General features: G+C 44.8%; 1 protein-coding gene across 1 annotated transcript in view; it reads left to right on the forward strand.

Moving 5' to 3' along the window:
* Fshr (follicle stimulating hormone receptor) overlaps positions 1 to 8,248 on the forward strand; it is a 185,207-nt gene extending 176,959 nt beyond the window's left edge. The window contains 3 exon segments of the mRNA XM_087907284.1: positions 1,870 to 2,055; positions 6,807 to 7,910; positions 7,912 to 8,248. Coding sequence (XP_087763410.1) covers positions 1,870 to 2,055; positions 6,807 to 7,910; positions 7,912 to 7,951 — 1,330 coding nt within the window. The 3' untranslated portion in view covers positions 7,952 to 8,248.
* Positions 8,249 to 13,907: the final 5,659 nt, after the last annotated feature.

The raw sequence follows: 13,907 nt of genomic DNA on the forward strand, positions 1-13,907 counted from the left end.
GGGGAGTCAGTAAGTGTAGAGGATTAGAACTGGAATAAGCGAATTCGATTTAATTGGCAAGAGGGAAATTTTAACACAGTTAAGTACTATCTAAAGGCAATTACTAAAGGTTTTGAAGATGTCAGTCTACCTGACTGTCTAATAGGGAATCAGAGGCCTGGACATTATCGGGGTAGATAGCCACTTCTGAGCTCAGGACTCAAAGCACAAGTGAGTCAAAGCATCCTGGAGTCAAAGAAATAGAGAAAGTTAAAGAACTAGATCTTAACCAGATCTGCTCAGTAGTGTCTGGAGGAGATGCAGATGCTGCCAGAGGCAAGAAGGGGTAAGAAGATGTGCTCTCCTGCCATCCCCCAGGCCTTTCACCCAAAGTTAAGAAGATGATTATGAAAAATAGACCTGGCAGGTCATCCCTCCTGCAATGCAGAGAGGAGCACAGACAATGGCATGAACTAAATATAATATAAACCAGGCAGGGGACAAGTGTACCATACACAATGATTTGTCCTTTGTCATGAGAACCATGGGAACTTGTTAAAGAATTTGAGGTCATAATTTGATTGGCACGCTAAAATTTTTTGTTCAAGTTATGGTGAGAAGATTTTATTGGAAAGGGAAGTAGATGACCATGGAAGAAGTTATGGGTCCATTTCATCTGTCCATGCAGAGACTCAAGTGACCCTCACTCAAGTAACAAAAACAAATTAAAGGCCAGTTGAGATAATAGACTATGTCCAAGTGAAGAAGGAAAGAGAATCAAAGATAACTCCCAGGTCTCTATCTTGAATAACAGGGGAAGAATATAGGAGAAACATACTGAAATAGGGAATACCAACTCGTACCAGACCCATGGTAACTCACTCAGCCAGAGACACTCTTTCAAAGTCGGCCTCTGTGTGAGCATGTGCATGTGTGAGCATGTGCATGTGTGAGCATGCATGTGTGTGATGCGTGTGTCTAATAACAGCCAGGCATTAAGTATTGCCTACATATTCCTTCACTGTAGGTAGGTTTGATTTCTGTCCTCGCACTTAAGAGCTGAGGAAATCAAGACATAGAAAACACAGTTTAACCAGGGTCACAGATCTGACAGGCACAGGGGCAGGCTAGATATGCATGTGTCTGCCATGAAATTCAAGCTCATGTCCCCTATCTTCCTGCCCCCTGGACTTCAGGCTGAGGCTGCCCCTTCTGACTACCAGACTCCTCTTCACTGTAGACGTGTTCCCTTCACATCATTTTCTATGATTCAGGCCACAGATACTATTTTTTAAAGAAAAAACCTTTTCTCAGTTTACCTACCAATCCCAGTTCTCTCTCCCTCCCCTGCTCCTACTCTTCCCACCTTCCAACCACCTCCCTCCCCAACAATCTACTCCTCAGAGAGGGTAAGACTTCCCATGGGGAGTCAACAAAGTCTGCAGGTCACAGATTCTACCGGAGTTTACTAGAGATATTTTTATAGCTGGCCTCACAGTGGAGAAAAATGTGCCTCTCGGCCAGGCACAAATGATATACAAAAGAGAAGTAACAAATTCTACTCACCAGCAAGAATTATGCCCAAACCAACCAGGATGCAGGTCTATCTAGTTATCAGGGCAGTCTGTTAGCTAAATCCTCCTATCAGGATCAATAGGACCAGGACTCTTCCTATGAAAGCCAAATGTCTTTTTAAGCTGAATATTGACCAGGCACAGGTGTGCTGCTAATCTGTTAATCCTTTCTCACCCATTAAAAAACAAACAAACAAACAAACAAAAAACATGCTAATAGAGTGTCTGCTAGTTTGTCTATTAACTGGAAGCAGAAAACCTTTGAACCAAGGTGATTGGGGTTTCTTTTCATTATTATTATTATTTCTTCTTATAGAGACATCTCAAGGACAAAGGTTCATTCCCTGCCCAGCCATGGCTTAGAAAATCTGAAGAAGCTGAGGGCCAGATCCACTTACCGCCTGAAGAAGCTTCCTAGTCTGGAAAAGTTTGTCACCCTTGTGGAGGCCAGCCTTACATACCCCAGCCACTGCTGTGCCTTCGCACACTGGAGACGGCAAATGTGAGTCCTTCTATGTCCACCCTGAAGTCTGGCATGGGCAACCCCACAGTGGAGAACCCGTACACACCGGTGGCATGAAAATCCACACACAGGGAAGGCTCCTGAATGAAGACCTGAGGCGTGTTCTGGGTCAAAGAGTCCGTTTGTAGAGGGTGAGGGTGGCTGAGTTCACAAGTTCTTTGAAAAATAATCTCAGAGGAAAGAGTGAGTCATATGGTGGAGCATCCACCAAAGATTAAGTGAGAAAACATGAGAAACCTCCAGCATGGTCTCTGACTCAGACTGATACTTAACCCCCTGCCCTTTCCTTGGTATCAATATGAATTTGTCTTTCCCGTGTCAAACTCTATACCTCATAAATATCCCTGTCCCATAAAATAACTAAATGCTCGTCCTACTGACATCAAAGTCAGCGAGGGAGGAGAAATGTAAAAATGCTTTCCACAGAATGTGTGCACACCTATAACTTCCATAGAGTGTGTGTACACCTAAAACTTCATTGAGTGCATGCACACCTGTAACTTCCATAGAGTGTGTGCACACTTGTCACTTCTCTAAAGCACAGTAAGCCACTCGGATCCACTGCAGACTTCAGCAACTCAGAGAGAGGGCAAAGGTTAAGACATCTCTTAGCATTGGCCTTGACAGAAGCTCACACCTAAACAGGATAACCAAAGCAGAGCCAAGTCCCAACTCTTTCAAAGTTGCAGTGATCATAGACGGAATCTGAAAAGGAAAGAGATGGCAGTTTTGCAGAAAAAGTCCATAAGCTCCAGACATTAAAAGGGTCTATTGTAGGAAAGACGCTACTAAATATCAGGTGTTCTCAAACCTCTCATTTCCCCCTAACCTCCACCAATAGGAGCCACTCTGCGCAGTCTCACTTGACTGGATGAGGCCTTTCCAGTGTCCTTAAATGGTAGCCCAGTGCCAAGGCAGCTCCCAAGCTGTGCTACTTTACATTTTAGTGCACTCTCATTAGTGAGCCTGGCTTTAACAGAGACTAAGCAGCAACAGCCAACTCACTTGCTCAAAGTAAAAGAAAGGCAAGGAAAAGAGTATTAAGACAATCCACGCCCTGCAATGCTCCCGAAGTAATGGAAAGTACCTAGCCCCGCATGAAGGACCAGCAGAGAAGGGGCTGCTTCTTAGAATTAGTGTACATCACTGGGAAACTGTAGCGCAATGCCTGCTCTATGTGCTATGGTAAGGTTCGCGAGTCAGACAAGGGGTTGGAGACTGAAACACACAGATAGACGGGTCATCCTTGAAACAAGAATGCCCCCCTTGAATAGAGACTGCCCAGTTTATTGTGTTCCAGGGCAGCTTATCTAAGGTCTCCTTGAATAAATGACCACACCCCAACTCTCAGCTGTAAGCCCACCAGAAACCACTCTCCCAGTCTTGCCCTCAGAGCAGCTGCAAGCATAGGAAAACAAGTTGTTTACAGGAAATTCAGAGTCTGGGGGTTCACAGTACCCAACAAAAATCTATCCAGGTTTAGGGACATCTCATAGATGGGCCTAACCGCTGGAGGATCTCTTCCCAACAGTTACAGTTTCCAAGGGCCATAGCGGAGGCAAATGGCTTGCCTTGTTCACATCCAGACAAGAATTCTTCTAGCCAATTTACTGCAAAAACCCTACAACAGAGAACCCTCAGTAGAAATCTCGAAAACTGTTAAGATCACTATAAGAGTAGCTGCTGTATGCCTTATGGTCATATGCCAGTGAGCCACAGGAAAGAATCTCTTACTTTGTTGCTAAGAGATCTCTGACTTTGCCACATTCTGGTTATATGTACATGACATTAGGTCTCTCTAAACCAGAAACCTCAAATTTGCCTTAGGTGTTCCATGCCATAAAGCTTTCTCTGGTCCCTCCAGGTCATTTGGTCTTTGTACCTCTGGGTCCCTGTTATAATTTTCATTAGTGGCCTGTAGGGGTAGTGGCCCACAGGTCTTCCATCATGTACCAAAACAAAGGTGTTTGATTCCTTTGTTTTTTTTTTTCACCTAACAGATTCACACGCGCGAGCATGCGTATATGCCCGCGTGCACACATACACACACCCACACAAAGATAATGGCTGGCAGGATTTTTCCTAAAATAGTGTCATTTCATTACTTATGTAAATAGAGGTTTGCTAATAAGATTTGTCTTCTAAACTGTTTGATGAAACTGCACTTCTTGTCCTGGTTGGAAAATAATGCCCACAATATAAATACAAGCCCTATGATTCCAAGAGGTTTGGGTTAACTGTCCCCCTGGACTCTTGGTGAAATGCTGGGTCAATCATATCCCTTAATTGTCATTGAGTCAGCTATTTCCTATACACAGCTAACTTTGTTTGGTTTCTCTTTTGTTCTTTAAGTTTCCTTGTTTTTTAGGCCATTTCCTCACAACTGTATTTTAACCAGTATACCATGACACATCCTTCCTGGTACCCAACATGACGTCGGTGAGCACCGTCAGCTGCTCTGCACACTGCTGGCAGAGCAGAGAGCTCCCTGCCACCCATGAGATCACGTTTCTTCTTTACTGCTGGTATTGCAGAGGTGAATCATCATTATCAGCATGATTCCCTTCTGCGACAGGCAGAGACTAGGGCCCAGACCTACTGATAGCTGCATCAGCATTGACCAAAGGAAGCTCCAAAGATCAATTCTGTCTGCTTCCATAGCTCAGGCCTTGGGGTACCCTCTGATGCCACCTATTTAGCTTCTGTCCATCAATGGCTGGACTCCTCAAGTTCCACTTTTAAACTGTCCCTATGCTAACTCCCCTTTCCTTATTCTACTGAGGATTTATTTGCCGAGACACTGCAAGGCAACACTTATTTTCTTTAGCTCAGTCTACGGCACTGGACACACATGCTCGCACCCTGTAGAAGCAAATGAGAGCTGCTCCTTCCCCCGCCACCAGCCTCTTCTTGTTATCTTGAGGGACATAAGTGCCTCTAGTCAGTGGGTACCTTCTGTTTCAAGAAAAGGAGAGTTCACTATTGAGTAGATTGGTAGTAACATCAGTGATGAGGATTTTCTTTACTAAAGCCAGTAACCCCAAAAGAGGAGACTTTCTCTACATAGTGAAGTCAGTTCCTATTCCCCTGAACCAGACTGCAATTCTCAAGCACCAGAGAAGTTACCTTCTGCCCCCATGGCTGGATTGCAACTAACCCCAGAGATGGGATTCGAACTAAGCACCATAGAATGGCCCCCTGTCCCCTCCACACCTGTCTTAGGGCTTGCCTCACTTTAGCTCACAGACTAAACTCGATGATCTCCTGGATTCCCATTCCAGCCATTTTCAGTTTTGTGTGTTAACTGTCATTAGTGTAGCTAGGACAGAACTGAAAAATCTTTTCTGGGTTCTAAAATAAAAGATGATACTCCAGAAATAAAGTAAGAAAGAAAAACAGAATCTCTAAAGTCAAGAGAAAAGATTCTGGCCATTTAGCTCCTTTCCCATTGGTGAGAGAAAAGAGAGCAGGGTTCTCCACGACGCCCCTTCTCACTGGGCAGGGAGGAGGGGAAAACTCAGTCTATGGTACTGGACACACAAACTCACATCCTGTAGAAGCAGATGAGAGCTGCTCCCCGCCCCCAGCCACCTACCTCTTTGTATTGGGGCTTTTGAGGGGCTTGAATGCTCTTTCTTACTTTCCTGTTGTCTGAGATTGTGTTAAATTTGAGAAAATGCTAATTTAACATTTCTGTGACCTTTCCCCTTGAGCAGGAAAGGAAGAGTAAAGATATATGTTTGAAGGAAAAAGATACATTTGATTTTTTCTTCCCATCAAGAATTCTCTCAATGTGAAAAAGTCACAATGGTTAAGTCTTTATATTACAGAAGTATCTCTTCTCTCCATGTGAGAGTCTGAGTAGATAATTATGCATACACTTGTAGGTTGAATATTTACCACCCGGGTTTCATTCAATTCTTTCTGTAAGTGCCTCTATCCTGCTGACAAGATCTATTATGTATTTGGGCTTAAAGGGGAAATAAAAGACAGGAGAGTGCCCTGAGAGGACTCAGTGACTCCTGGGATATGTAACAACCTGCCAACAAACTAGGCCCCTTTAAAGCCTGCATTTGCTCCGCTGGCCGCCCACGGGGGAACTATTTCATATAACAGAACTCGGCTTATTTTGCAGGGCAAATGAATGCCTGAGACCTACTGTTGCCTCTAGGGAATGAGATGATAAAGTCCAAGATCCTGGTAGCATTTCAGGAAAATTAGCTGGCCTCTCAACAGCCTGAACACCCAACAGCCAAAGGATGGGGCTGCCTGAGAATTAACTCCACACTCATATTCTAGTTTGTGCAGATAACACGAGCAAATAAACTCTCGTTCGTGTCAGAGAACAGAATCTCCCAGTGATTAGAGTAGAGAAATGAGAGTACATCCACCCAGGCATGCTAGAAGATGCCTGAATGGAGGCAGGCAGGAGTGGAGTAAAGATAATATCAAGTCTGTAAATTATTTGTACTTAACAGCCAGGGTTAGCCCCAGGCGCCTTCCTTCCCACATACAGGTTGTGGCCAGATGGTTTCCCCCATGGGCCATCCAACTCAAGGAATAAATATATACACACATTGCTCTCTTCATTTACAGTAAGCAGCATTAACCCATGAGTCAGCCTCAAGGGCAGACAAGATGTTGGGAAGTAAAGCAATCTCAAGAAGGAACCCTATTATTTCTACTCTCTACCCATGATGTTGATTCTATTCCTTTCTGTCTTTTTCTAGCTCTGAACTTCATCCGATTTGCAACAAATCTGTTTTAAGGCAAGATGTTGATTATGCGACTCAGGCTAAGGAACAGAGCATCTCTCTGATAGACGATGACCCCAGTTATGAAAAAGATTCTGACATGATGTATAGTGAATTTGACTACGACTTATGTAATGAAGTCGTTGCCGTGACCTGCTCTCCAAAGCCAGATGCATTTAATCCATGTGAGGATATCATGGGATACAACATTCTCAGAGTCTTGATATGGTTTATTAGCATCCTGGCCATCACTGGGAACATCACAGTGCTGGTGATCCTGACCACCAGCCAATACAAACTCACCGTGCCCAGGTTCCTGATGTGTAACCTCGCCTTCGCTGATCTCTGCATTGGAATCTACTTGCTTCTCATAGCATCTGTTGATATCCATACCAAGAGCCAGTACCACAATTATGCCATTGACTGGCAAACAGGAGCGGGCTGTGACGCCGCTGGCTTTTTCACCGTCTTTGCCAGTGAACTCTCAGTCTATACACTGACAGCCATCACTCTGGAAAGGTGGCACACCATCACCCATGCCATGCAACTGGAACGCAAGGTGCAGCTCCGCCATGCTGCCAGCATCATGGTGATGGGCTGGATCTTTGCCTTTGCAGCTGCTCTCCTCCCCATCTTCGGAATCAGTAGCTACATGAAAGTGAGCATCTGCTTACCCATGGATATTGACAGCCCTTTGTCGCAGCTGTATGTGATGGCCCTCCTTGTCCTCAATGTCCTGGCCTTTGTGGTCATCTGTGGCTGCTATACCCACATCTACCTCACAGTCAGGAACCCTAACATCGTGTCCTCATCAAGTGACACCAAGATTGCCAAGCGCATGGCTACACTCATCTTCACTGACTTTCTCTGCATGGCTCCCATTTCTTTCTTTGCCATTTCTGCCTCACTCAAGGTGCCCCTCATCACCGTGTCCAAGGCCAAGATCCTCCTCGTTCTGTTTTACCCCATCAACTCCTGTGCCAATCCTTTCCTTTATGCCATCTTCACCAAGAACTTCCGCAGGGATTTCTTCATCCTGATGAGCAAGTTTGGCTGTTATGAAATGCAAGCCCAGATTTATAGGACAGAAACCTCATCCACTGCCCACAATTTCCATGTAAGGAAGGGCCACTGCCCCTCACCTCCCAGAGTCACCAATAACTCCAGTTACATGCTTGTTCCTCTAAGTCATTCAGCCCGGCAATAAAATGCAATGTGAAAATGGATCATCACCTTGAATGGCAATGACTTCCTTCTGAAGAGTAGGCCAGGGAATAGCTGGCAGTGTTTCTACACTTGCATCTAATTTCATCTTCCTGGCTCTGCGCATGGCAAACTGATCAGGAACTTAACTCACGTGACTCCTTTAAGAACTGCATTATTAGTAACGGCAATTAAAGTAAAGCCATACTGCAGCACGCTTGTTTCCTGCTTCTGTTTGGATTGTCTCAATCGATTTTGTAAAAATCATGTTCAGGAGGCTAAGTGGGGACTTGTCCTAGAATTTTACAGTGAGGAAAACAAGACTCTCAGCAACTTGTCTGAAACCGCTTGATGTATTAGAAGCAGAGCCAGGATGAGGTGATCCGACTTTTCCGGAATTTCCAAGAGAAACGCCGCAGCATCGTGCAAATATTTATTGAATACCATGACAGCTTTGTAATGGGTCAGGGTGTCTGGGCTCAACTACATCATCCAGAAACCCCTCCTTGGGAGTTTCGAGTTAGGGTGGGCCACCCAGAGAATTCTTAGGAAGACATAACATCAAAAAAGCAGTAGCTGTACCGTGGTCAACACTACATTGCAGAAACTGATTCCACCAAGGCAGTCAAGGCCTCATGGTGGGGGATCACTCTACTTTCCCCTGGATCACCTTTTGAGCTCTCTGAGTGAGTTCGGGGGCACCTGTGCGTTTTTAGTAGTATAGTGAAGCACAAAACTTCTGTAGGATATTTTATCACCAAGGTCACAAGCAACAAGAACAGAAATGGGTTCAGTATATAGGGCTATACCTTTGTATCTGTTGAGTGTATGCTCACGATCTTTCCTTTATGAGGACGTATGCCCTGAGGACACCGAGCGCCAACATCAGATGTGAGGACAACATCCTTCCACACCCTGCTTAGGCAGCCTCCCAAATGTGGGAGAGACAATTCCCCGTAACAAATATTTACCACCTACATATATTTGCATTCATACATATGTATGATTGCTTCTGCTCCTCTGGCTGAACATTTTCTAATGGAAAATACACCTATTATATGGCATGCATATAGATTACAATGTTAAGGGCGCAGCAGCTTTGAAATCAGAATGAAGATTTTATTTTATTCAGATTCTGTAATAAGCCAGGACCCATGGTCTTCAGGCTCAGCCTCTTCCCCTGCAAATGCACCAGCTGTATCTTGAACCTCTAGTCCACAGTGAAGAGGAAGCAAGCACTTACAAAGTGCCTCGTGCTGCAATAACTTTAACATCTATTAGTTTGCTTCTCACCTCTCCGATCAGTTCCTAAGCGAAACCAGCTCACCTGGCCCTCAGTCTAGAATTTTTCCTGTTATCATCTAACGTCTTGATGGGGTTCGTTTCCTCTACCTCTGAAAGAATAAAAAAGACGGGAAAAATCTTGAGCACTACAGGTAGCGAGCGACCGAGGAATTCTCGGACTCGGCCAACAGAGTCAGCTTGTGGAGAAAGGCTTTTAGTGGGCGGGGGGAACATACACAGCAAACATGCGAGGGAAAGACCCTCTGTGGAGGAGAGGAGACACTCAGAAGCCTGGGGTTTGGTGTCTCCTTGGGCCAGGGGGGTTTAAGGATCTTTGAGAGGTTTTCTTCCCCTAACTTAGGGTTGATTTGTTTGACCCTAAAGACAGAGCGGCTAACAGACCCACAACTTTGGAATAAGCTTTTCTTGATCCCACCTCGAACTTGTCTAGTGTCAGGAGAAAAATTCCACCAGGGCTTGACGCCTTTGTTTCTCGTTAGGAACATGACGAAGAATGTGGAAGTCTGTCGTGTTTATTATCTATTCGTAACACCTTTGACTGTCTGTCTGTCTGTCTGTCTGTCTGTCTGTCTCAATCAGTCAGGGGATCTGTCTAACTCCTAGCTCTTTCAGTCCATTGTACTACAGCAATACTGAAAACTGAGCATGCTACCCACACCTGTCCACAGAAATAAGCCTACTGGAGGAACTAGACCACACAGAACCACCGCAAATCCCTCTAAGCACTGTGCAGGTCTACAAAGGTCCGAGCACCATGAATAACTGGGTATGGCAGGGGGAGTGGCCTCTAAGGAATAAAACTGCTCTGTCCATGTGAGGTCACTGCCTGGAGCTGGTTCCCTGGCTGCCTTCTTGTGCCCAGAAAGAAAGGACCATGTTACTCCTCCCAGTCATCACTTCTCTCCCCTTCCCTCCCCTTCCCCCTTCTCTCCTCCCCTCCCCTCCCCTCCCCTCTCCTCTCCTCTCCGCTCCCTTCTATGGATTTTTCCCATCAGCACCCAGTCTTCTCCTCTTAGGCCAGGTGCAGATGGTCCTATAGAATTTCCCAATTTAGATTAATGGTGTAAAATGTTCCTGTCTCTCCCTCCCTCCCGGGCTCCACCCCTGCAGAAGCCAATTGTTGATTTTTTTTTTCTCGATTCTTTCTCAAGTAGGTTTGTTTTTCCTACTCCCTAAACCTCTGAGCCAGAGGGAGTGGGGGTTTATACTTCCAACCCCTGAGTGCCCAGCCTCCCCCTGTTGAAATTTTAGTCTCTTGTGCACCTGGTGGCACCTGGGCTGGAGATGGCATTGCCCTGTCTTGGTTTTTATAAATATCTTTTTCAAGTTTGAACTTCCAGGTTGAGAATCCCCCGTGTCTCTTTGACTTGGTAAGCAAGGATCAGGCATTGGGGTGGGCAGGAGGGCTGTAATGTGAAAAAACTTTCTTCTCTTTTTCTACCAGTGTTGTAGATGACTTTCAATAGCCAAACTCCCATTTGTACTTTGGATTGTTTTGTTTTGCTTTGTTTCCTGCTAAAAATCATTCTCTTACACACAGATTTGCTGTAACATTTGGAAAAGGAATAAATGCCCCTTAAAAAGAAAAAATATTTGCCAAAGAGTGAGAGGGGGGGCAAATTGCCTCCCACACAGTCGAGGATCCTCAGAACTTTGAGAACTTTGGAACAGTGTTTATAAAAAAAAAAATGAAAGCTTTCGTGAAAGAGAATTTCTTCTTCTCAGGGATCTTCTTGGGGAACCCTCCTTGGCTAAGGTAGTGCTGACTCAATGGTTCCGCTGCCTCTTTTGAGGTGCTGACCTTATGCATTGGCCTGCTCAAGGGGGTACGGAAGCCCCTATTGCCTCCTTGGCAGTCACATCTCCCTGGGAGTCTTGTAGCTCTGGCTGCCCATGGTGGGGTCTACTAGAGAAAGCTGCCCCCGAGCTGCCGTGGAAGGGAAAAGTTCAGTGAGGATGACCCAGCCACTTGAGGGACGGAGCTGAGCCCCAGTGCGAAGGAGGCAAAGCCAATTGCACTCCCGCTCCACAGCTGCCCCTCAATCTCCTGCATGCAAGAATGTGCTGGCCAACATTTTAAAGGTTGTTCCTAAATGTATTAACAAGGGCATTCTGTTGAAGCCAGACAAAAATGCAAGTCACCTTTGTCCATGGCATTATTTCAATACATTGTGAGTGGAAAATGAAAAATTGAACAATATTTCCTGCAAATATTTTAGAGCATGAAGAAAAAGACAAGGGGAGAGGCAGAGGGGAGGTGGAGAGAGACAGAAAGAAAGGGGAAGGAAGAAAAGAAAAGGAGGGGGAAGAAAGACAGGCATCCCACTTTCAAAACTAGAGTCTGCACCAGTAAGGATGTTCCGAAGACAAAGACTTACTAAGCCCTCCAGTTTTCCCCTCAACTCCATGTCTGAGACACAACTACACTGATATGTTCCGATTTTTGCTGTTATATTAAACACCACATGCACACACACACACACACACACACACACACACACAATCATCGCTATCATCCACATAATATTTAAATATCAAATGCAGTCCTGGAACTCTTCCAACAGTGTATATGTATCTAGATTGTTACTGTCTAACTCAGCAGCTGTAGCTGCATGTCACTACGCAACACTCAAATGTGACCAACCTGAACTAAAATGACTGGAAAGTGTAAAGCACACTCTGACTTAGAAGGACACAGACAAATAAAAGAGAGAGGGAGAAATAAAAAGTAGTTTAATAATTCTTATATTGGTTACATGTGCTTGGACATATTGAGACAAATAAAGCACAATTAAAAATTAATTTCAGCTATTTTTTACTGTGACTTCTATGAAATTTAAATTTCTCATGTGGCTGGCTTTCAATTCCTGTGGGAGAACTGTTCTCAAACCCCAAGAAAGCATAGCTTTCTCCTTTCACCCTCCCACCACTCCCTGACTCCTAACTTCACAATTCCCACCCAGCACATCAGTTTGCTATACAATGGTCTGTCCCAGCACCATTGGCAATCATTATTCTTCCTTGCTTGTGGCCAGAGGCGGTATATTTCTGAATTTAGAATCAAAAGTAGAAGCTAAATTATAAATATGATGGAAGAATAATCACCTCACAGCATAGCTGCTAAGGACACGCTGGTTTAAGACTTGCTCTGACAGGCAAGAAGATGTTCAGAGATAAATATACAACACAAGACGTTCAGAAGATGCTCTGCCCATAACTGTTACCACAACACTTCCTACCACGAGATGGGTCAGTTCTTAAACAAGCAAACATATTCTGGGGTTACTAAGCTCAGGACTTTTAAACCCTTTAGACAAGTCTCAAGGTTAAAGAAACACTGCCTTTACTTCCTGCACTTTATCAGACCGGGTAGAATCCAGCTCACCCATTCCTCTGCTGCAAAAGGTTGTTCAGGCAGCCCTTCTGAAACTGTGCCCCGAAGGTGGGGTTCAGTCCCAGGAATGGGCCCTGAACACCCACATGCAATTCAGAGAACTTTCAGGTAGGGCTGAGACCATAGCTCAAATAGGATAGACTATATAAGAGGTGGAAAGGCACGGGGGTAGGAGGATCCCAAAATAATAAACTACAAGTTCCTTTCAGATCATTTTTTAACATTTTCTTTTGATTCTTAAATGCCATGAAGAGGATTAGTTGTTTCCAGAAGAGGATTAGTTGTTACCGCAACACTTCCTACCACGAGATGGGTCAGTTCTTAAACAAGCAAACATATTCTGGGGTTACTAAGCTCAGGACTTTTAAACCCTTTAGACAAGTCTCAAGGTTAAAGAAACACTGCCTTTACTTCCTGCACTTTATCAGACCGGGTAGAATCCTTAACATACCCACATGTCCAGCATTGCTATTTAAAATAATAAAAAACTGGTACAGGCCAGGCGCTAACCTCTGAGGAAGGATGCTGACTGCGAGCCTTCAGCTGGGCATCCTGGCACACAATGGATGATGCCAGCTCTGCATGCTTCATTGCAGCCCTAAGCTCATCCTGGGACTGTTCATATCTTCAAATGCTAACCCCATAAACATCCTTCAATCCCATCATTGCAGGCCTCTGTTTCCTTTCTCCTTCCCCCTTTTCTCCAGATTCTCACTTAATGAATACCAGGAAGCAGACAGACATGGTAGGAGCCATCATAGAGACCAGGTAACTCTGAAGTTTGTAGATGGCTGGTAAAGAGCAAACTCATTCACTGGAGTTTGTCTTGCCATTCACAGCAATTACAAGAATAGGAAATAGTTGGTGTTGCTTCACCAAGTACACTGTGCATTGAAAGAGGGAATCCTTCAGATCCCTTTTCCAGTAGGAAGAAAAAAATCTAGAAAAAGAAACATTTCCCCCCATATTTAGTTTTTATTCACAATCATAATCTTAGATCTGCAAACCAGCTAAAGAGGAATAAGTAAAACCTGGACACAAAATGCTGCAGGGAGGGCACAACGATCAAGAACTACATGAGCAGAAGGATGCACTGCCCTCCAGCTGCAGCTGCAAGGGTCTAATGGTCAAGGAGCGTGCATGGCAGAACTCTCAGCACTGTCCACAGTCAGCAG

The sequence above is a fragment of the Myodes glareolus genome, chromosome 6 (assembly GCF_982192425.1).
Source record: "Myodes glareolus chromosome 6, mMyoGla1.1, whole genome shotgun sequence".
Taxonomy (NCBI): Eukaryota; Metazoa; Chordata; class Mammalia; order Rodentia; family Cricetidae; genus Myodes; species Myodes glareolus.